General features: G+C 41.7%; 1 protein-coding gene across 2 annotated transcripts in view; it reads left to right on the top strand.

Annotated features, from left to right (window-relative positions):
* Positions 1–10,545, top strand: part of pdgfc (platelet derived growth factor c) — a 44,971-nt gene extending 34,426 nt beyond the window's left edge. Inside the window, exons 4-6 of one of the 2 annotated variants that reach the window (XM_076739252.1) lie at positions 7,531–7,738; positions 7,925–8,145; positions 9,370–10,545. In XM_076739252.1, the coding sequence (XP_076595367.1) occupies positions 7,531–7,738; positions 7,925–8,145; positions 9,370–9,483 (543 nt within the window). In that variant the 3' untranslated portion in view covers positions 9,484–10,545. The remainder of the gene's footprint in view (positions 1–7,530; positions 7,739–7,924; positions 8,146–9,369) is intronic. The other variant, XM_076739253.1, reaches the window with a different exon arrangement.
* The last annotated feature ends 11,561 nt before the right edge of the window (positions 10,546–22,106 follow it).

Below are 22,106 nucleotides of genomic sequence, written 5' to 3'. Positions count from 1 at the left end.
GTCAGTTTACACTTATTGCCATATTTGTGGCCAGTCTGTGGCTAAGTGTGATATAGCTGCTCTAAGTCTGCAGCAGTAGGACGCCCCCATGCTTATTCCTGCTTACAAAGCTATTATTGGTCAGTTGTGTTCACAACCAAGGCAAAAAATCTATGAGCAAGACCAAGTTGAATTGCTGAACAATCTGAAAATGTGGGCAGTGATCCAGCAACCCAATCACCAGAATAAATGTTGGCATTGTACATTCATGCAGACCACAGATATGTTGAAAGGTTGCATGTCTTTACATTATTTACATTCCAATTTTACATTTTTTCATGTTTCAATTTTCAGCTTTATGTTGTGAAACACTGTGGTTTAGGTCTGGTACAAGAAACACTTGACAAGGGTTAGGAAAAGATCGCATTTTGTCTTAAAATACCTGATTTTGTTGCCACAAAAAGGGCTGGAAAATGTCCCGACATCAAATATAGGCCAAGCTGTCTCGCCACCATTTCCCCCTCTTGCTGATGAGAAAAACTCAGCTCGCTGTCCATGAGCTGACAAGAACAGCCACAGCTCTCAATGCCTGCATAGTTATAGTGAAAAACGTTAGAAAGACTAATGTGCCTGTGCCCAGGTACCTGTAGCCATCTTTGTCCTGCTCCTTCTTCCCATTCCTTCTTTTTAACTTGCTTTTTTCTGGCCTTAAGACCACACACACACACAGAGAATCCCTTCCTCCCTGATCCCTTCACTGACAAAAGCCCGGAGATAAACTGAAGAGACAACTGCCGTGTTTTAACCTGTCATGTTTTAGTTCTGTTCACTTGCTTTAAGTAAACAGCTCTACTCCTCATTAATCCCTATCGGCCTGCAGCACTGAACTCTTTCAGGCACAAATAGGCAACAGAGGTCACTGATGGCGCTTTGTATTCTCTCTCTAGCTGTTTTTTTTCTGCTTCAAAAGGCTTTTTGTTCTTTTATTCCTGGTTCACATTATTATTGCATTCTTCCTTCACCCCTAAAAGCCAAAACAACATCGATAGCAGCACCACCTGACATGCTGTGTCGAGGCAGCGTTTCTCAAAATACAGATCTGTTCAAAGTGAAAAGTCAGTCATTGGATGTACGAACTCCTGGTGGTTCAATCAGCAGGATACATTTTGTTGAATTCTTGCAAGTTATTGCAATGAAGGCTGTTCAATCAATCTCCAGCAATATACCGTATATTTACCATCAATAGACTGCAGCAGTTTGTGATGTTGAGCCACAAGCAAGGCCTTTCTTTATCTAATGGAGATGGATTAATCCAATAAAATGCTATTACAAGGAGTGACTCAATTCCGAAATCCCTGAAGTGGAGCGAAGTGTCATCTAATGATTAGTTTTTACTTTATTTGAGCAGCAGTCTGCTATAGTAAAATGTTCAAAGGGTACTACAGTCCTTGATATGGTTTTGTGGACATTTTACACATTGATCTGCTTTTTCACGAGGGATGGATCGAGTTTTATTCCAGAACAATCAGAAATTACTAATTTGTCTCAAAGGGCTTTATAATTTGTGCAGTATAACAGACTGTCTATCCATTGACCCAGGATAATGAAAACTTCCCGATAAAGAACCCTTTTAAGATAAGGAAAGATAAGATAAGATAAGATGAAACTTTATTGATCAGACGCCAGGGAAATTTTGTTTGTACAGCAAGAATGAAAAGGAGACAGAAAAAGAACAAATAGACAATAAAAAAAGGGGTAAAGAATAAAAACAACTATATATATGTACATCATATACAAAAAGAGTATAAAAATAGTATTGCCTTGAGGATGATCGGTCAGTTTTATTATCCAGGTATGGATGCTAAAAGCAGTGTTTTTGTAGTATTGCACAGTAGAAAATATATATGAAGAATGCGTATCCAGGAACCAGCTTCCAGGTGCTAAATGATACCAAAACAAGGCTTCTCTGATAAATTTATTTCTCTAAGAAACAATTCAAGACGTCCAAGTTAAACATGTGAAACAAGCAGCCCTGTAAAAACTTAAGAAAACTGACAAAATCAGGACCTAAATCAGAAATAATGTGATCAAATAATAAATAAACAAAACTTCGATCCGTTCTGGAAAGTATGGAGGTTTGATATCCATCCCGTTTCTCCAGCTTATATAATGTTATATAATTGTTTTCTTTACATTACACCTTCGGAAAGATTTGAAAAGGAAAACACCACATGAAACTGTGGATGTTTTGGAATTTCAAAGTCAAATTTAATCATTCTGCAGTAGAATGAAAGTACTGTGACCGCTGTGGCGTTCAGATGTCTACCACTAACTATGTGATGGAACAAGAGGCCGGGTTTGTCTTTCATATTCCAACTGCAGAAGGTGCGGAAACCGTGAGGGGGGGTAAAGGAAGCTTTGGCCTCCGCACGTTTGGCCTGGCGTCGCTTTGAACTTTTCCTCTGACAGAGGAGGAGCACGCTAGAACAGCAGCACTCTGTTTCCTCTGTGGTCAACCAGCAGCTACTGGAACCTCGTGCCACGCAGGGGCCAGCACTTTAGTTTATATTTAAACAAGCAATAATTCCTCTCCACCACTTCCATGGAATGGAAGGGGGGAAAAAAATAAGACTCGGTCTGTAATTCACAGGAAGAGATTTTAGGAAAAGCGAAAGGGCCGAGGGAAAGAGGTTGTTAAAACATAGAGGAGAAGGAGTCTGTTGAATGGAGCGTGAGGGGTGTTGAGTGGTGGGTTAAAGGAGCAAACAAAACATACATCATTGTCTCTGTGAGGTCCCGGCCCAGAATTAAACCTCACCGCTCCCGAGGCGTGAAGATCTTTCTACTAGCTCTGTTTATTTTAACGGATTGAAGAGAGTTTTACACACTCAGACTCGAGTAGAGGTAGATGGGATCCTTGTTAAAGCAGATGGTAATGACGGGCAAAGCCATGCAGGAGGCTTTACCGTTGGCATGATGAAATTGAGGTCTGTTTTTACACCAACCTCAATTGCAGTGTGTGGCGTATAGTGAGAGAAAAAAGCACTTTATTCACGCACAACGGCCCTTGTTGCTTACTCAAAGCTCTCTTGTGCAAGGAAGTGGTTTGCAAGTCCATGTAAAAGAGAAGATATTGTTTTCCAGAGCTCTCCCAAGATGCTATTTCAGAATTTTCATCTCAACATAGTTAGCTGAACCTGCCATTTTAGTTACCAGAAATAAGACCGTGTGGTTGTGCTGTGTAAGAGCAAAGAGAGCTGGAAATGAGGTAATCACAGCTTGGAAACAAGGTTATTTCTTGAGGGGCAGGGGGTTCAGAGAGTTTGGCAATGATAAGGGGTCCGTTACAGGTTTTCGCACTTTGATTCTGTCTAAGGTCACCTAGAAAAATAAAAGCACATTTGGCCTTTTTCCGTTTAAAGCGCGATGCCCTTTTCAAAACACAGCTGTACATTGCAGTCTTGTTAAACATCCTCCAGCTGCCTGCGCATATTACATATCTGCTGATATGGTGATGCACATATTTTGGATCATTGTGTCAAGCTTATGACCTCCACTGAGTCTCTCATTTCTGCTTTCAGGTGTTTTTTTTTTTCATAATAAAATGGACATAAACTGCAACTAACAGGAAACTAAGGAGTATAATAATACCTCACATAACAGCTCATTTCAGCCTTTTGTGCACAGAACTATGCCAGAAAATGTACTCGTTTAGAGATCATCAGAATCCTGTTTTTCCTAAAATGAGGATCTTTAATCATACACAGCTTCGTGTTGTTCTGTCACAGCCCTTATTTATTTGTGGGACTGTTGGATCCAGGACATTCTTTTCACCGTGTACCTGTCTTGTCAGGGTCAGCTTTTAGGAAACCAGCCGTGTTGCACATGCTCATGACTTCGGTAAATACCTGTCAGACACCGAGACACAAAGAAAATATCTGCACCAGGACCTGGGCTGACCTGGTGTCTCGGTGGCCGACGTCCAATCAGCATCCTGTCTATTCTCAGGCTGTTTTAAAATGTCATTACACTCACTCTGCTCTTTAAACTCTTATTAACACACAAAGGGCAACAAATGATCAGCTTCTGTCTGTTTATTAGCTAAAAATCATTTAGAGACTGTGACTTTGTGACTTTACTGAGCCCAATACATCAACCGCTGTATGTGTTCATGCATGAAGTCTTTCTGTGTGACACTTGACACACGGACGCCGCTCTGAATTCACGCCGGCTTCAAGTTGGTGGTCCATTTAAATCATTTGTTGGTGATTTTATTTTCTTTAAATGCGAGCTCTCATCTGCTACTTATGGCTTTATTCACACCGTTTTGAGATGTCTCTGAAGAATCACTTGGCTTCGCTATCTGACGCTGAGCTTGCAGAGCGCCGCTAATTGGGGAGTGTTGCACCGTCGACATTCACAAGCTGTTAATGACTTCCAGTCCACGCTGTTCACCACTGCCAAGGCTCAGCTAATAAGACTCACAGCTTTCCTCTGTTGTCTGCAAATACGGGACTATTCAGTTTACTCTTACTTCAATTTCTATGACAATATATGACCGGTCCTTTCTCCACACATATTCCTCTTACATTTGAGGCTGTTTATCTCAGGAGGTGCCACATAAGCCAAAGATACGTTCAGTGGTTATGAAGGCAGCTTCATTAGAATGAGTCAAATCTGTGGCATGAGCACAGCTGCGCATCAGCTGTGTTTTTGTAGCCTGTGGTGCAGCCATGTCAAACCACTGGCATCTCATTTTAAAGCACCAAAAGGGACTTGGAGTGTATTGCATCAACTTGTGCAGTCACTTAATCTTGTGGGTATTTCCTATGTTACACCTATTTTTCAGTGTGAAACGCCATACACATGCTGTTCTGTTTTACTAATTAATGGCTTTTCCCTTGTGTGCAGTCAAGCTGAAAAAATGGCTGTATCCATCTTAAATATCTCTGTTGGCTCTACTGGCTGTTGATATCTGTACTCGTGTGAAATGACCACTTTGAAATAAAATTATATTAGCCCCTTGATGGATAACTTTTGTCGAAGAGGTTTTGCAGCACCATGAATACTATCATTTTTAGTACAAGCAGTAAATAAGAATCAAACCATAAATCCTAGCAATGTCAGTGCCATGGCCTCTGACTAAAGGAAAACTTTTCCTCTTCCAACGCCCATTTCTCACTGGATTCCTTTCTAATTCACCCCTATAAGTCATCAAAAGGAGGATTCCTGGAATCATTTTTTTTCTTTTCAAACATTTCTGCCTCTCCAAAAGCTTAAAGACCCAGCTGCCAGCAGCCGATGTTTTCAACGCTCCACAAGCTGCATTTTTTTTTCTTTTTTTTTTTGTAAGTGTCACAATGTTGCCTTCTACCTGTCAGTCACATAAGATTAGAGAGACCGGCGAGCTGACATGTTGGACAAACGCAGCGTCACAGGACTGAAAGGTTTAACAGATTAGCCTCTTCTCTCGTGGGAAGACCGACACCCCAGGTATCAATCTTCTCTGTGACTGCACGCTGTAGCCTGAAGGGCTGGGAGTTTGGAACAAATAATACTGCTGCCTACAGGAGCTAAAGGGACAAATGCTGTTATGCGAAGTGGGCAGGGGAGGTGACAGAGATGTGATCACATTTGACAACTTAAAAAATGGTGCCATTCATTCTTATTTGCCTCTTAACTTCAGTCCATGGAACGATTTCAGATACAGTGAATATCGGTATGCGCCTCACTGCTGCTGGTGATTCTGATGATGACCTTGCTGTTTCTTTCAACCAGTTATTATAAGTGGAGTCCTGCTCTTATATGCAAGATAACAGACTTAAGCCGAAGCAGGTACCCACCCAACATTCCCACAGTGTTGGCAGCAGTTAAAAACTGGCGGCGGTAGCTCAGTCTGCACAGACTTGACCTGAGAACCAGAGGCTGGCCGGATCAGGCCCAGCATAGACCACAGTATGGAGTGTGGCTGGTAGCTGGAGAGGTTCTGGTTCACCTTCTGGGCACTGCTGAGGTGTCAAGGCACCGAACCCGTAACTGCTTGGAGCTCCGACTATGTGGCAGCCCGTCACTATAGGTCCTGTACGTGTGTGGCCATGTATTCCTTAGGTTGTGGGGACATAAATCTGTGTACACAGTCACATTGTGGGGACTCACCTTCCTTATTGGGACAAAATGCAGGTCCCCATAATGTAAATCATTGGGAAGAGAAGCTTAATGTTTAAATTTCAGATAATGATTGGCCAAACATGTAAAAGACCATCATACATCCACCAGTTCACAGACATGGAGGGAAGTCTCCTGGAAACACAAATGGTTTTGTTTCTTTATCCCCCCAAAGTGAGTGTGGACCATTTGTTGGAGATCGCTCATGCATTTTTTTTTTTCAAAATGTCAGAAAATAACTGCCTTTTGGGAAATGGTATGTCAGCTTCTACAACAGATAGTAGGATAAAAAGGTCCTTACAATTTGTGTGGTACTTTTCCCCTGAATAACGTGTAGTGGGAAGCACCAGCTAGTTAAAATACTGTTAATAGCAAATAAAAAAAAGCTTTTAAGAGGAACTGGGGAAAGGCAACGCCACCAACAAAGAAACAGTGTCTAATAATCGCTGAAGAGATCTTCTTAATGGAAAATCTGACACATAACTTGGAACTACAGGAGCACAGTTGGAAGAAAAGTGGGAAAAAAATGCACATTATACATGACTCACAATGGGAAGATCAGAACAGGGCTGCATGAATGATCGAACATATGTGAATTAATTTCCCACAGATTGATTTGTTTTTTCTTATTGTCTTTGTTTAATGTTGCAAATCTAAAAGATTTAAGTGGATTTTTTACATTTTCATTTTCAAGACACCGTGAATAATTTCTTATCAGGTTTTAAAGTGTTAATCTAGTGCGTTGGCCAGTGTGGAAATGCTGAGTGACATATCAGTCTGTAATGTCTGTAATCATCAGGAGCTTCAGTCTCAACTCTTCCACACATTACCAGGTCTAATACACACAGTTAAATTGGGCCCCAGCTGGTCTGGACCATCATTTCTGCTTAACTCAAGTCCAAACCACTGTAGCATTTAATGAGCCTGAACCCAATTTAAACTCAGTCTCTTACTATGACATAAAATGTACCATAGCAGAGTCAGACTCCCCTTCTTTTTGTACCTTAACAGTGTCTCACATTGTAGAAATAAAACACATCTTGTCACTGCTGACAAAGTTGTTCCTCCTGTGCAACTTTCTTGTTTCAGTATTCTTAACCCTCGAGCAAGCTCACGAGCTCTGGAAGTGTCACAGAGAGTGGCTGGTCTGTAAGTGTCCTGAGGCGGCTGGTGCAATGTGGCACTTTTGGATGTGGAAGCTGCAGTATGTGTCCATAACACAAGCATTAGACTGCTCTGACAGGAGAAAAACTTTTCCAGTGTATACGTCCTTCAAAAGTCAAGAAGTAGGACTCTAATGCGTTCTCCTGTTGTAACTGTATAGAAACTATATTTACTGAATTAATGACCTTTCTTCTCTGTCTCGTTATGCTGCTTTTCCTGCAGAGTGTATCAGAACCAGAGGTCCCTGCGGTTCTCCCTCCAGCCCTGCAGGGTATAGAGGAGCTGTCAGAGGCTGTGGCGGGGCTGAGCACCGTGGAGGAGGTCATGAAGTACCTGGAGCCGGAGCGATGGCAGGTGGATATGGAGGAGTTGTACAAACCTACATGGCACGTGCTGGGGAAATCCTTCATCCACAATAAGAAAGCTAGAGGTAGGACATTTTTAACAAGGACATTACAGTTACATTAAATGCAAAAGTTAAGAATGCAATAAGATAGTTGCAGTAGATATGAGTCATTGAATATAATTCAAACTACTTGTGTTATACAAATGTGAGACTTGCAAAGTTTGTTTCGCCAGGACGTGATTCTGATCATGTTTCCTCTGTGTTTTTGAGGAGGAGCTGATCTCAATCTCTTGCGAGAGGAAGTTCGACTCTACAGCTGCACTCCGCGCAACTTCTCCGTGTCCTTGCGTGAGGAGCTGAAGAGGACGGATGCCATTTTCTGGCCCAGCTGCCTCCTGGTGAAGCGCTGTGGTGGAAACTGCGCCTGCTGCTCTCACCGCTGCTACGACTGCCAGTGTGTTCCCGCCAGGGTCACGAAGAAATACCATGAGGTACATGTCAGCTTGATCCTGAAATACAAGGAACATGGAACAGGTTATGTTAACTTTGATTGAAGAAGCATTCATGCAGTAGTATTAACAGCATTTTTTTGTTTTTTGGAATAATAAGAAACGTGGTAATTGCTATAGCATGACCAGCTCTCAGCAAGGACAGTGATCCACCACAGAAACCCAACGAGAAAACCAATAGCAGAAAACACAATTAAGAAACATCATACTATAGCATTAGCTAAACATTGGAAACAGATCTTGTGAAACTCAAGGTAGTAAAATCACATCACACTTTAAGAAAATATCACAGGAATATGGAAAGACTCTGACTGATCTTTCTGTATGATTTAATATTTACTCTTAGACCAATACTGATGATAATCTGTATAGAGGAAACATTGAATGTGTTGTGCAGATCCTGCGATCCTGTGGCCTTTCCTCGTGCCCCCCTTTAACCAAAATGCTCATGTTGCAGCTTCATGTAACAGACTGAAAATTTGCTGCACTTCATACTTAAATTTGATGAGACCATGTAACATTTCTAACAAAGAGCCATTTATTGTAAGATTAGTTAGTGGTGGAAATCAGGAGCTGGGCCGGGTGGTGTATTGTGAATCAGAGGCAGGAAGAACACTGCAGACCGACGAGGATCAGGGCGTAGCAGGAAAATCAGGAAGGCAGCAGACAATGGACCTAAAACAGAGGTAAAACAGGATTAGGCAGGTTCAAAGACAGCGAGGAGAGAACCAGGAGTCGGCAAACGTAGCACTACTATGACACATGGGACGATCTGGCGAAGACAGACTGAAGGGTACAGATGTAGTTGATGAGTGGTTTGGCAGCAGGTGTGCAGGTGAGAAGGCAGGGGGAGGAAACTAGGTCACCATGTCCTGCATGAAACGGACACACCCATACACACCAACAGAGAGAGACAAACACAGCACGGTAGGCAAGGAGGAATCCTGCTAAACCCTGACAAGCACAGCAGCAAAGCACGGAGAGCCCAGTCCTGACATTACAGTGCAAAATACTATGGTCATTTTATTTCCTTGTCAGTTGCATATTTTGTAAGAAATTCGTGCCAGTTTCATGTCTTGAAATGGAGATTTGAAAGCCAGAAATGGAAGCGTGTGTCCAGAGTAGATTCTAAAACATAAGTGAGGAGTATCAGTCCAGGAAGCGTTTGATGTCCAGTTTTAACTGAAGCGTCCTCCTCTTTTACAGGTTCTACTGTTGAAGCACCGGACCGGTGGCCGCGGCCTGCAGAAGTCCATGACTGATGTGCTTTTGGAGCACCACGAGGAGTGTGCCTGTGTGTGCAAAGATGACTGGGACTGACCTCCAACATGTGTAACAGCTGCCAATGAGAATCACACAGGATGTTAGAAATGAACCTCTGCTGCCGCTGCAACGCTCTCTATCTCATCCACTTCCACTGGAAGCTAACAAGATTCTCCCTTTATCCTGTTGTCCTTTCGCTAATTGGATTAAGCAGAACAGACTGGAATCTAATAAATCTCCTGAATGGATTTGACTGCTGTGGAATACCAATAGTGTGCTCTGAGTGCATTTTAGAGAGACAAAAAGACACTGGAGCAGATCTGGACTATTACCTATGTGCTCTGAAGACTATATTCTTCTGCTCCTCAGAGATAAGAACATTGAGGCATTTTTGCTTCTTCTTCTGCTTGAGGTATTTTTTTAAAGTTCAGCCAGCGTGGGCCGATACTGTCATTGCAAATGGGAGCTTCTTTGTTCAAGTACTTTTTATGTCTATAAGTGAGCCGGCTCCAGCTGCCTTCCTCCCCCTGCCCCTCTATTATTACCATCAAGGCAAAGAAAGGTGCTTTTTTTAAGAGCAGTTTTCCTTTCCTCCCATCCTGTTCCTCCACAGATTAAATCTGTGGTGAAACACAGCTGCAGCATCGCTGAAATGCTTTGCTAATAAGACTGTATTATGTGTAAATATGTCATGTCCTGTACTATTAAGCCTTTTCTACCAAAGATTCTCAAGGAGAGGATAAAAGTTGCACATGTGGAATCAGTTGTGTCTTCTTCATTACAGCTCATCATTTGACCCATTTCAGCAATGTCAAATCTGCTTTCTTCAGAAATGCCTAGCTTAAAGAAAATTCTTGATGCATTTGAGATTGTTCATATTAAATATTTATTTGATTAATGAAAGGGAAATTTAGGTCCAAAACGTCTTTTTTTTGCTACACGTGTCACTGTACAGTAGCATTAGCCAGCAGTTTTCATTGTTAGTAAATGTACTTTGCCATTGTCTCTTGGATGTTTTTCATTTTCTGTATGCCAAAGTTATTTATCTCTACTTTTGCAGTAATTGTTTGTGTATTTCATTGTACTGAACATCAAAAATAAATTCTTCCATTTCTAAGTGGAGGTACTGTAATGTGGACTGGTGAACAGTGAACAAACTCAACAGAGAAGACGATCGTAAGCAGGATCCGAAAGCAAAGACGTGTGTTCAGAGACGTCACCGGCAGGGTTGATGGTCTTATTTGGAAATGATATGACGTATTTTCTCTCAGCAAAACCAGCAAAATACAGTGAAGTCATTAGGTTTGAATGAACGAGTGGCGGTGGGGGGATGCTTGTGATAAGTTGCCTTAAATTATTAATTAGATTTTCTTTCAACACAAAACAGGATTTCATAACAGCTAGTAATTTTCCCTTGGCAGCACTCCTCTAAATGCAGTTTACAGAAAATCCACTGCTAAGACTTAAAGGGATCTTAACACAATAAATGTATAGAACCAATCCAAGTGGAATCAAAGTGACATGAAAGTATCATCGATTTCCTTTAAACTTAGCTCATGTTGAATCTGAAGTTGAATCTCAGCTCTGAATTATCAGTCGGCTTTGTGCATGAATGAGTGAGTTTATAGATTATAGTGAGTTTAGGTATGTGAGATAGAGAATGAACATCACATGTCGTGTTTTTAACCATGAGGATTTTAGGATTTTGTACTCATGAGTTACTGTACTTTTTTCCCCACATATTGCAAGTATTAGCTTAAAGCGTAGATACTAAGCACTTTTCCCTTAAGCCCTAACTATTTTTTTCTTTATTTCACAGGCTCCTTATCAGACACTGAGCAGTGTTGTTCATTCTGCCCCTCGGCCATCAGGTCACCCAGGAGGAGGTTCTCATTTGTCCATCTCACGCTGCTGTCCTGGCCAATTATTCTGATCTAATGTGCGCCCTAGCAGGCATCTGCGGTGACGCCAGATGCTACTGCATAAACCCGCCGACTCCCAGTGTGGTTTTTATAATATTAAGCAGACTGCCTTCCATAGTCGGTGCAGTGTTTCTTTGCAGAGGAAACCTCGCTGCACTGGCACACGACGCGACACAGCATGGGCAGCTGGTCTGGCTCTTAGTGTGTTTGCATATGAGTGTGTGTGCGCGTGTGGATGTGTGTAACAAGAATCCAGCACTTGACACTGCCTCCCTTCACCCACATGCCCCTCTGCTCGTTGCCTCCTTCGCTGTGAAACCAAAGCCTCAGTGAGGCTCGACCACAGTTTAAGAAGCAACATTTCAGTTCATTTTGTCCCTGAGAAAAAACAAACTCTTAACCTTGCACCAACTTACATGTTTTGTTTGGAAAAAATGAGTAATTAGCATGACCGCGAACAGCCACCGTGGGCTGAACAGACAAAGAGAAGTGCCGTGTGAATAGAGACTCACTCTGAAGTACGTTTCACAAGGTAGTGCAGACACTTCTCCAGCGGTTGCTAAGCACCACAGATGTCACCAAATAGCAAAATGCACAGAATCTCAGTCAGTGAAGTCTTTTCATGCTTTTGAGTTTGACACTGGCTCTGATCAAAGGCTGAGGCACAATGACGGTCCCTCTCTGCCTCCCCTACACGTGAGTCATCTCCACAACGTGCACAAACACACTCCGCTCCTACAAAGGCTCGTTTAATGAAATCGCCGGACTAACCTTCAGTAATTTACAGCATTGACCTTTCCTCTTCATGTCCGAATAGCTGCAAAGATGGAGCCTCCTACACATCTAAACAGAAAATTTGATAAAATAATGAATCCAAACTCACAGATGGAAGATTTGTCCCTGACTTTTCTCTCAATGGAAAGTGTGGAGGCTGCATCATTTTTTGTCGTCTGTCTCATACAAATCCTTTTGAATTCATGAGTCATGATAAAATACACGATTTTAACTGAATATAACATTTCTGTATGTATATGGGAATGAATAACAGCTTTGTGAACAACATTAAGACATGGGGCGCTACTTCAGTCATTCAGGTGCAGCAAAAGTGCAAAGCAGTGGGTCCTGAGGCCACAGGCTGTGTGGGTGTCTCCAAATGCACCAGCTACTTTGGTACTTTTTGTGCAGCGGTGGAAAGTGCAAAAGAGCTTGCTGAAGGTGAATATAAATCAGGTGTGGTGATTAACAGACACGCTGTCAGCCACTCACATCGCTGGTCTCACTGCTCTGAAACAGCTGCGCCAATCACGTGGAGGCATGGCAGCAACAGCTCAGCGTGTGTGGATGGTGCCGAGCAGCACAATGTGAACGCACGGCACCACACATCTGCACACACAGGATTAATGAAGCCCGGTAATCCGGCATCTCCCACATACTTCAACAGGCAGAATACCAAGTCACTGCAGAGTGGTGAGGTGTGTGTTTAATCTGCAGTGGCCCGGTGTCATTTGCATGTGATTTAAACACAGTGGCCGGCTGCATGTACTGTCAATGTGTGTAAATCTACAGTTTCTCATTCAGCATAAAGCAGCTGTGCTTTTAGAATCACTTGTATTAAGTTATTTGATAAATTTCCACCAGTATACCAGCAATCTTGTTTTGCACTGCCTCATTTGAACGAACCTCCCACGTGTTTGCTCCTCTCCTCCCACCTGTGCACCGTGTGCTCTGTGCTGAGCACCAAAACACCAAACAGACGGGTAAAGAATATTTCAAGGTCAGGAAAAAGTGCTCAAACAGGGCCCCAAATGATAATGGGTTCTGCTGCTCCCACAGTCTGCTTTATTACACAGTATTGGGAGATCCTGATGATCTTCAGTAAAGTTTGTTACTTTCTTATGCTCTTTAAAGAAATCTTTTGACATTTGGGGAATAAGCTTCTTCACTTTCTTGCAGAAAGTGAGATCAAAAGATCGATACCACCTCATATCTGTCTGGTTTAAACAAGAATAACAGCAGCAGTTAGCCTAAAACAGAAGGAAACAGCTAGCCTAGCTCTGTCCCAAGGTAACAAAATTTGCTTACCAGCACCTCTAAAGCTCACTAATGAACAACTCATTAACGTCTTCAAGTCTCTGCTGGTTTTCCAGAAACCTAACAGTGAAGATAAGAATAAGATTCCAGGAAGTCACTGTGGAAGGATAAGAAACAGTCCTAAAAATAACCTCTCATAAAAACCACAAAGTTGTCATTTTTAAACATTTTGTACAGATTAAATGATTGAGAAATGGCATGTTAATTGGTGCATGATAATAGGTGGGTTTTGTCATCCTTGGAGTCCTGTTTCCAGTCTTTATGTTGAGCGAAGTCATCAGAGGAGTGGAATCTTATTATCTAAGCAAGAAAATGAATATGTGTGTTCAAGCTGTTCCCGTAAGTCCTCCATTCATTCTGTCTACATTTTGTCTACAACTGGCAAATGGACATCGCCCCTTCAGATTTAAATTTGGATGCTTGCTCGCTCACTTTCTTTCTGCTGGTTTTGCAGAATACTGAGAATAATCCATCTGCCTCACTCATCCGTTCCCAAGGGTTTACAAAGCCTCTGGCCATGTCTCAAATCTCAACCACTAGCACTTTAGCCGATGGCAGCATCAGCCGTGGTCTTCAAGTTTCTCCCTATCTCTGTCCTTTCCCATGTCTCCAAACTATTCCTAGACTATACTGTTGCTAAGTCCAATGCACAACCTTCAAATATGTGAATCTCAGCTCACCTTCGAAGGAAAACTGACATTTTAATTCCAGCTCACCCAACAATCATGGGATATTGTGACATTTTTATGTTGTTGTATCTGTTCTCCAAGTGGTTTCCCTGAGGTGGCTTTCAAGTTCTGTTAGCATGCCCCCAATAAAAGCCTGGGTCACACCTTGCTGCAAGGGCATAGTTAGCTGTGCCTGTATGTAGAATGCTAATGATAGTGGGACAGTGCAATGGAATAATGCTAATGGGAATGTGCACAATACATGTATTGCACCAGATATAGCTAAACGCTAATTTTCTGTATCTTTTGTGTACCTCTATTGTTCTATAAGTATTGTAATTTAGTTGTTATTGTTTTATATGTATTGTAATTTTCAGATGCATTGTGTTGTTCTCTTTCAAATGACCTTCCCTGGTTAAAAAAAGGTAAAATACAATGATGCCAACAAGCCATTTTAGGAACAATAGAGATACAGATATAGAAACTTGTGACAGATGTCTGGTGAAAAAATAAGCAACTACATTGGAAAATGTCAAAGTAATCCTGCAAACAAACTCAGAAAAACATATTCAGGCTAAAACTTCATCATCTCTGCTGCAGAAGAAAAGAAGATGTGATCCAGAAAAGGGAGTGTTACAGTCTTGTCCTATTTTACCATCTACAAGAGGAAGCCTTGGAAGATTCACTACAGCTTTTGCAGTGCACTCACATTTGCAACCATCCATCTCCTGTAACTGGCAACTGACTATAAATTTCAACATGCAGCCTGAGAATCGATCGCAACTTGAGGTCGTTTATATCCGCGCTGGGTCTTTGAGCACTGACTGATGGGGAAAATATGGCAGCCCCATCCAGATGACATCTCCAGCATCCCTAATTGGTTCACGGTATATGGATGGAAAGGCCAAATTGACGGGTGCATGTTATGTTTTGATAATTATAGGGTGCTGCAGTGGCGGTTTTCAGAGGAACGGCTGTTGTTGCTGGGAATGTAAGGTCCTCGACTTTAGTGCAGTATTAATCATGGGTCAGGAAATCATTTACAAAACAGCACAGCAGAGCAGAGCAGAGCTCCACGTTAAATATACTATAGGTTGAGTCATTTGACAGATGTCTCCCATTTCAGCCTTCATCTCCTCATTATGCCTAATGTTTAACCGCTCCACGTTACCACACCAAGATGAAAGCTTTTTACATTTGCTCTGGACTCTATAATACACTATGCATCAAACATCCTGCCATAAATCAAATACCTCAGTATGCAGTATATACCACAGTTTTACCAAACTGAGAAACCACTCAGGCTCAGAGGAGGACTGTACCTGAACGTACTGAAACTACTAGAAAGTTCAACATTGAGACTCTATAGCAAACATCAACATCAAATCCATCAGGTGTAAACTGTGTTTGGGTCCAGGAAGTTGTCACCTCCACTGCCTCCAGTGTGTCACTTTCAAATCACTTAGCAAATTCAATCAGACCGAGCGGCTTACTTTATCCCCGAGCACATCTGGGCCAGTGATAGCGTGTGAGCCACATTCGTGTCATAGCAAATCTCCCACAAAACACACACACACACACACAACATGGTGGCATACGCCGAGGGTCCGGGACTGATGTGCACTGACAAGCCTCTCACAGCTGACGCTATTTCTCACAAACATTCAGTGTTGCCCACGGCTGGAAGGGAAATGCATCCTTAATAGGGAGCAAGGTCAAAAGTCACTGATTCTTGTGTCATCCAGTTAATTGGCAGTGTGTTTTTCTAACCCTGCAGGAACACTTTGAGAGTCTCTCATGTTGAATTCAAACTAAGGGGAAGGCAGCTCTTTCTCTGCGATGCCTTTTTAATATTTTGAAGGGCAAAAATAAAAGTATTAGATAGAATTTCATGGAATGAAAGAGATGTTTCTAAAGATGCTTTGGCTCCAAGCCAGAACAGTCAAACAGAATTTATTAGAATGAACACAAATTCTCAGACAAAGGCGACACACCAAGGACACCATTGAGTCCTCAGAAGTACGTGACAATAGCATGAATTATATATACCACTGTACATGTTCGCCACATGAAAGGGTTAGCTTATGGCTATATTATAAGAAAAAGAATATATTTTGAGGTTAGGTAATGGAAATGGGTTTGATCAGGGTTTAGTATGAATCACTGAAATTAAGGTGTAAGCTTTCACTCATGGTACTTAAGGTGGAATTGTCAGGATGAACTATGCATAAGCCACAGCAGGCATTTGAAACATCATAGCTGAAAACGCACAGGTGTCATTAATAAGATGATTCTCCGAGAACGGAGGCATCATTAAGGTTAATCATTGGACGTGTGATGAGTCAAAGTGCCTTGTGTGAAAACAAGCTAAAACAGCAATCCACTAAATCCTAGCCATCCAGTAAAGTTGTGCTGATTTTGTTAAATATTGAAATGCACAGTTTTTATACAGCCTGGATTTCTGGGGCCACAGAGAGAAGTTATATCAGATAACTGTTCCTCACTTATTGCTTCTTCAGAATTGGGGACTGCAGACTGGACCAGAAATATGTGCATATAAAGATGGAGCTGCTATAGCGGGTGACTGATCTGTTTTGGGCACACAGGTGATGCATGCATGACCCTGTGGTAAAGGTCACATCAACTCCCAGGGCTCTGTGGGTAATCTTTCACTGTGAGCCCCCTGTGGCTGCCAGAGGACGAGATCCCACCACTCGACACTGACAGACATCCACACAGACTCGACCTGACACTGCAGGATGTAAATGGAGCTGATTCGTGTCATCCTATTTAAAAAGTAATATATATTTTTTGTTCTACATGTCGGACATTTAATATGTGTTTGAGTTATAGATTATATTGTATTTTGCTGTTAAATTAACCACACTGATGTGGCTCAAATGGTAAAGCACACAGTTCCTCTGCGTTGGTGTCAATAATGCTGAAATATGAACAGTAATGTCCAATTATGTGGCTTTATTATAAACAATGAAAAGGGAACAGAGGTTTTAGAGATGAATGACTGAAGCTGTTTTGATCAACTTTTAGTTTAACTTTTGCATCACTGTCCCTGTTGAACCCTTTCTGCAGGAGCAGTTTTGGACCTATTTCCACTGGATTTTTCATGCATCTATTTCATGCCTAATGATTTCTCATGTAAAAATCACAGAGCCATGGTTAATGGCTTAAATTCAAGAAGACACATGTACTATTAAATGTTTCAGCATGAATTACTGAATGTATTCATCTAGATGAAAGTATAACATAATATAATATAAGAAATGGAATAGCATTTAAAAAAATACATAATAAAGAATAATACACAGATTGTTTTTATAATGCTGCAGTGAACCTACAAATTAAATCATGAAACCCTTTAAATCTTACATTTTCTGGCACCACACTTTTTCTTAATTAGTGTACCGAATTTCAGGTTGATAAATTGAAGTTTTACAGGGCAATAAGTCAGCAGTGCACCTAGTCATCTGTTTGTGTGTCAGACTTCTCCAAACCTTCTCTAAATGGCTCAAATGTGGTAAAATGTGCCATTATTTAAAAAAATAATGTTTGGTTTTGGGGTTTTTGTCTCTCTGTGTGTGTGTGTGTGTGTGTGTGTGTGTGCGTGTGCGTGTGCGTGTGTGTGGAGCTAATAACAAACATATTTACATTTACCAACAACCATAAAATGAGGTAATTTTAGGAGGAAGTGGGAATGAGGAGGGCAGGTTTTTTTGCTGAAATGCAGATTAATGTTCATAAAAGTCATGACAATAACTCATCAGGCGTCGCTGTTTTGTGTGTTGTTTGCTTTTTAAATTGACTCCAGTTTTGTTGAGGCAGTTTTGAGAGAGCCCACTGCTGCTCCACGTCAACTTTTACATCAGAGTATTAACCAAACACAGACAGAGACTGAAGGTTTCTCGTGTCACTTTATGTTTCTTTCTGAGGGTGAAAAGGTGACTTATTACACGACTTTTCCAGTTATTTCAGAGATGCATGCAGAGTGTCTTAAGCTGCATTTCCCATGCAGACATGGATGAGTTTTTAGATGAAGATGGAAAAAGACAAAATCAAGCAAAATAAGCACAATGCCAGAATATTTTTTTTTACTTTTATCCAAGCATGAGTTTCTTAAAGAGATTAGTAGAACTAATCTTTGCTGTTATCTACAAAGTTCTCTACAAATGCCCTAAAGTTAAAATTTTGCCATGAAAAATTACCAGACAAAAGGATGACACTCAGAGTTACATCAAGAGGAACTGCTTCTAATTGCAGCGTCTCCTTGTGAAATTGTGGCGTTGAAACAAAGCTGGAATCTTTAGTTGAATATGTTCATCTTTGTCTGGTTTCTGTAATAATAAGATTCTGGTTTGGAGGGGTTAAGGAAATACGACACAGGACTGTGTGGAAGCATTTGGTGTAAAGTTTGCTTTGCATTTCAAGAGCAGAGCGTCAGATCATGGCTCGGGCGCAGCAGGCACAGGAGACTCGGACCAGTGAATTATTTTCTTTTCTACAAGCCTGGACTTGCCCCATTGCCTCACTTTTAGTCACACGCACAAATGGGCCGAGTCAAATGGTTTACGCATCCTGTTTTCTTTTTTTTGACACAGTTTGAAATGAGGGGCACAGACCGCATGAGAGGCCCAACACAGGCCCCAGTCAGCAGTCCTCTAAATGTGCCATTCATGTCGAGGCTCTGCTGAGCCAGTTCTTAAAAATCTACTCGACTGATGTGGTCGCCGGGGAAAAAAAAAACAAAAAAAACAAAACACAACAGACGGGGTCAGTTTACGCTCAAGTAGCGAAGGTGTACAAATTTAGGAAACCAGCCTTGCTTGATGACATGGGGCGTCTTCTTTCCTGCAGACTTTCCAGTCATTCAGCTTCTGGAAAATCTCAACACAGCATCACTCATAATTATCCGAGGTACACCCAGCATCAGCGCATTCAGCGCTGATAGCATCAGCACGGCACTAATCTGAAGCAAATGTTTGTCTTTGCTTAAATCAGTCGAGCACACTGCATGAACTACAACTTAAAGGCAGCCCTTAAATATTACATTTCATTTCATAATACTCACACCAAAGCCGAGCTCCGGATAAGTCAGCCTTCACTGTGTCTCCTCTCTCTCGCTCAACAATGTGGACAAGTATTTCAAATTAAGTCCCGAGTGAAGCTAAAATAAACTCTCCCATCACATAACCTTGTAAACATAGACCGTCCGGTCTCCTTTTAAGGAAGAAAGAACAATGTTTGAGCATACCACCATTTCTCAAACATAATGGTGGGCAACATGTACTTTGAAGGGAGACCAAAGACAACAGTAGATGCCAAATGTTTTTCTCTCCTGCCAGTCTCTTAAACTAACCTCTTTCTGGTTTTTACTTTTTTAAACTCAAAACTAGCAGCGCATGTTTTATTTTTCTTGCTTGCTTACATTTTTATCTATTCACTTTATGTCTGTGGTAGCGTTTTGAGCCACAAATGCCCGGCTGGGGCGCTCGGGGGGGGCGCTTGACTTTGATCACCAGCTGTGTTCCCTTCAGCAGTTGTCAGGGGGGAGACGAGTTTGCAGATATTGCAGGTGTTGGTGCATAACTTCAGCTGTGATTATCTGAAGGCTGTGAGGAGTAATGTGTACACTCATTTGCCTCATTCATGTTCCTGTAATGCAAAAAGATTCACTTTTGGGGAGCTTTGACTAATCTCATGTCAGAAAATGTGTGTAGAAGGTATCTTCTACTGGTTTATCCTTTGTGTCTGTTGCTGAGCAGAGGACATGCTGGGAGTTGTCCTTATTTATCGTATCAAACTTAAAAATCATGCCAGGATCAGTGTGTGGACCCTCTGAAATGATGTCAGTGCAAATGAAGAAGATGTCATCGGTTGCATGCTAATAAGTGAAACTGAAAGGCCAGGCTGAACCTGCACCTCTGCCCAAGGAGAGGTGGTCTGACCACAAACTGACGTTATTTGCTGAATAGGGTGTTGGCCATGATGCATCCTATCTACATTAAACACAGATGATTATAAAATTCTGTGGTCAGTTACGTCCTTTCAGTCACAGCAGGCCCACTGGCAGAGAAGCAGGTTAATTGAGAATACACCCATTTGATTTACACCCTCCAGTAAAACATTTACCGGTGACTGATGATGACTTTAGATTTTAAAGGGCCGATGCAGTCACGTCTGTTCGCTCCAAACTGAGGCGGAAGAGGGCTGCCTCGATGCAGGACAGGCCTGATCGAGCTGTTATGATGTCTTCAGCCTGGAAACGCACTTTGGCGGGTCCAGTCCCTGCAGTGGGACTCAGCTATTGTTTAAGTGAGCGCTCTTTCCACCAAATGCAATTGAGACTTCTGAGAGTGTTTGCTAATGTTCTGTTATGTCTGCAAACACTCCCTGATAGTGAGTGTTGAAAATCCACCAAGTTCTGTGGCCAAATTTCTCCCCTGATCTCTGGACATACTGTGAATATTAAGGCTGCGATACACAAACTAAATTAAATTGGTATTGATTACCACAATCTCAAGATCAAGATGCTATGATTTGATTTGATGTATGCTGTAGGTCAAGCTGCTTAAAGTAGATATTTTAAATATTAACTAAGAATTTCTTCTTGCCATCTCACGTTTCTCTGGAAACTTTTTTAAAACGCTGAAATATAAAAGAAATGGAAAACTGTGTCTGCAGCTGCTGCAATTCATGTTGCAACTAATGAAACAATTGCATCATGTTTTGTCCTTAATGTGGTGGAGCGGTGGCAGTTATCCAGTAGAGACCATCATTTCAGCAGACCCATGCTAATCCCATGTTGCAGGTGATCTTCTGTTTTCCAATGAAGACATTTGTCACGACCTGTCGGGAGATTTGCAATCAGCATTTCAATGTGCAGCGTGTTGTAAGAGACTAACGTTTGATGTCAGAATGACACAACACACCGCTCAATCTAAAGGTTTGCTCTGGTTTTCCACTTCCCTTTCTCTTGAGACTATCTGGCATTCAGCGCTTCACTTCACGGTTTTTTATACTGTATCAAGCGCTGAAGTTTCTTAATAAAAATGTCTTTGAAGTGTGACTCAGATAAGATCAAACATTCCAATATAAAACTGTTACAGAATTATTAAATACAGAACATAAAAAAAGAAAAAGTATCCATCCGCTCTTTGTCTGAAATGGCATCAAAGCCTTCTGACTCCCTCAGGTATTGGCTTGAATAGGTTACAGTAGCGTGATGGGACTTGTGCATCGGTGATGGCCCGCTGCCGCCTGACAAAAGTCACGTAACCCCAACAAGTAAAGTTCTCATGAGCGGAAAGAGTTTGTCAGTAATGGCAGTGCAATTATTCAACAAGTTTGAAGAGCTTGAGGTTAATGAATGCCACAAAAACAAACAGCCAATCTGTTCAAGTACAAATAAAGTAAGCGGTTGTTTCTGTAGCAACACCACATTTTCTATGTGCTGAGCCATCCTGCAGTCCATAAAAACATTCAACACGGGATCAGCATTGTCGTCAAGCTCTGGGTAACGGCATGACAAATAAAAAAATAGATTTTTTAGCAGCATAGGACTCAACATTTCATTTTTCCACTGACATAGCTGTTAAATAGATTCATAATTGTGGTAAAAATTGTACTTTGGCGTTGTCAGATCCTTTAAACGGAGTCTTGGCCTTCTTTAATGACTGTTCAAAGAACAAGTACTGACTTCACTTCACGTCTAACCATGATTTTTGCCCAGCTTGCACACTGTACATGCACAGCACTACATGAAGCTGACAGGGCGTAGAGGCTGTTTTCATCCGAAAAGCACAGTGTGCCAACTAACTGCAGCTTAAATGAGCCTGTTTTTATTGGCTCCTTAGTGCTTGGCTCATGGAGAGTTTAGCTTGAGCAGGCATAGCCCGCAGTGTCTTAAATAGCTTGTGAGGTCCTGACTTTGCTTTCAACTTCACCAGTGAGTGCGTCGCTTTGTAATTATTTCAACCACGAAACA

This window comes from Chaetodon auriga, chromosome 9 (genome assembly GCF_051107435.1).
Source record: "Chaetodon auriga isolate fChaAug3 chromosome 9, fChaAug3.hap1, whole genome shotgun sequence".
NCBI classification, from domain to species: Eukaryota; Metazoa; Chordata; class Actinopteri; order Chaetodontiformes; family Chaetodontidae; genus Chaetodon; species Chaetodon auriga.
Note: the sequence above shows the minus strand (reverse complement) of the source record. Positions and strands in the feature narration are given on the sequence as shown.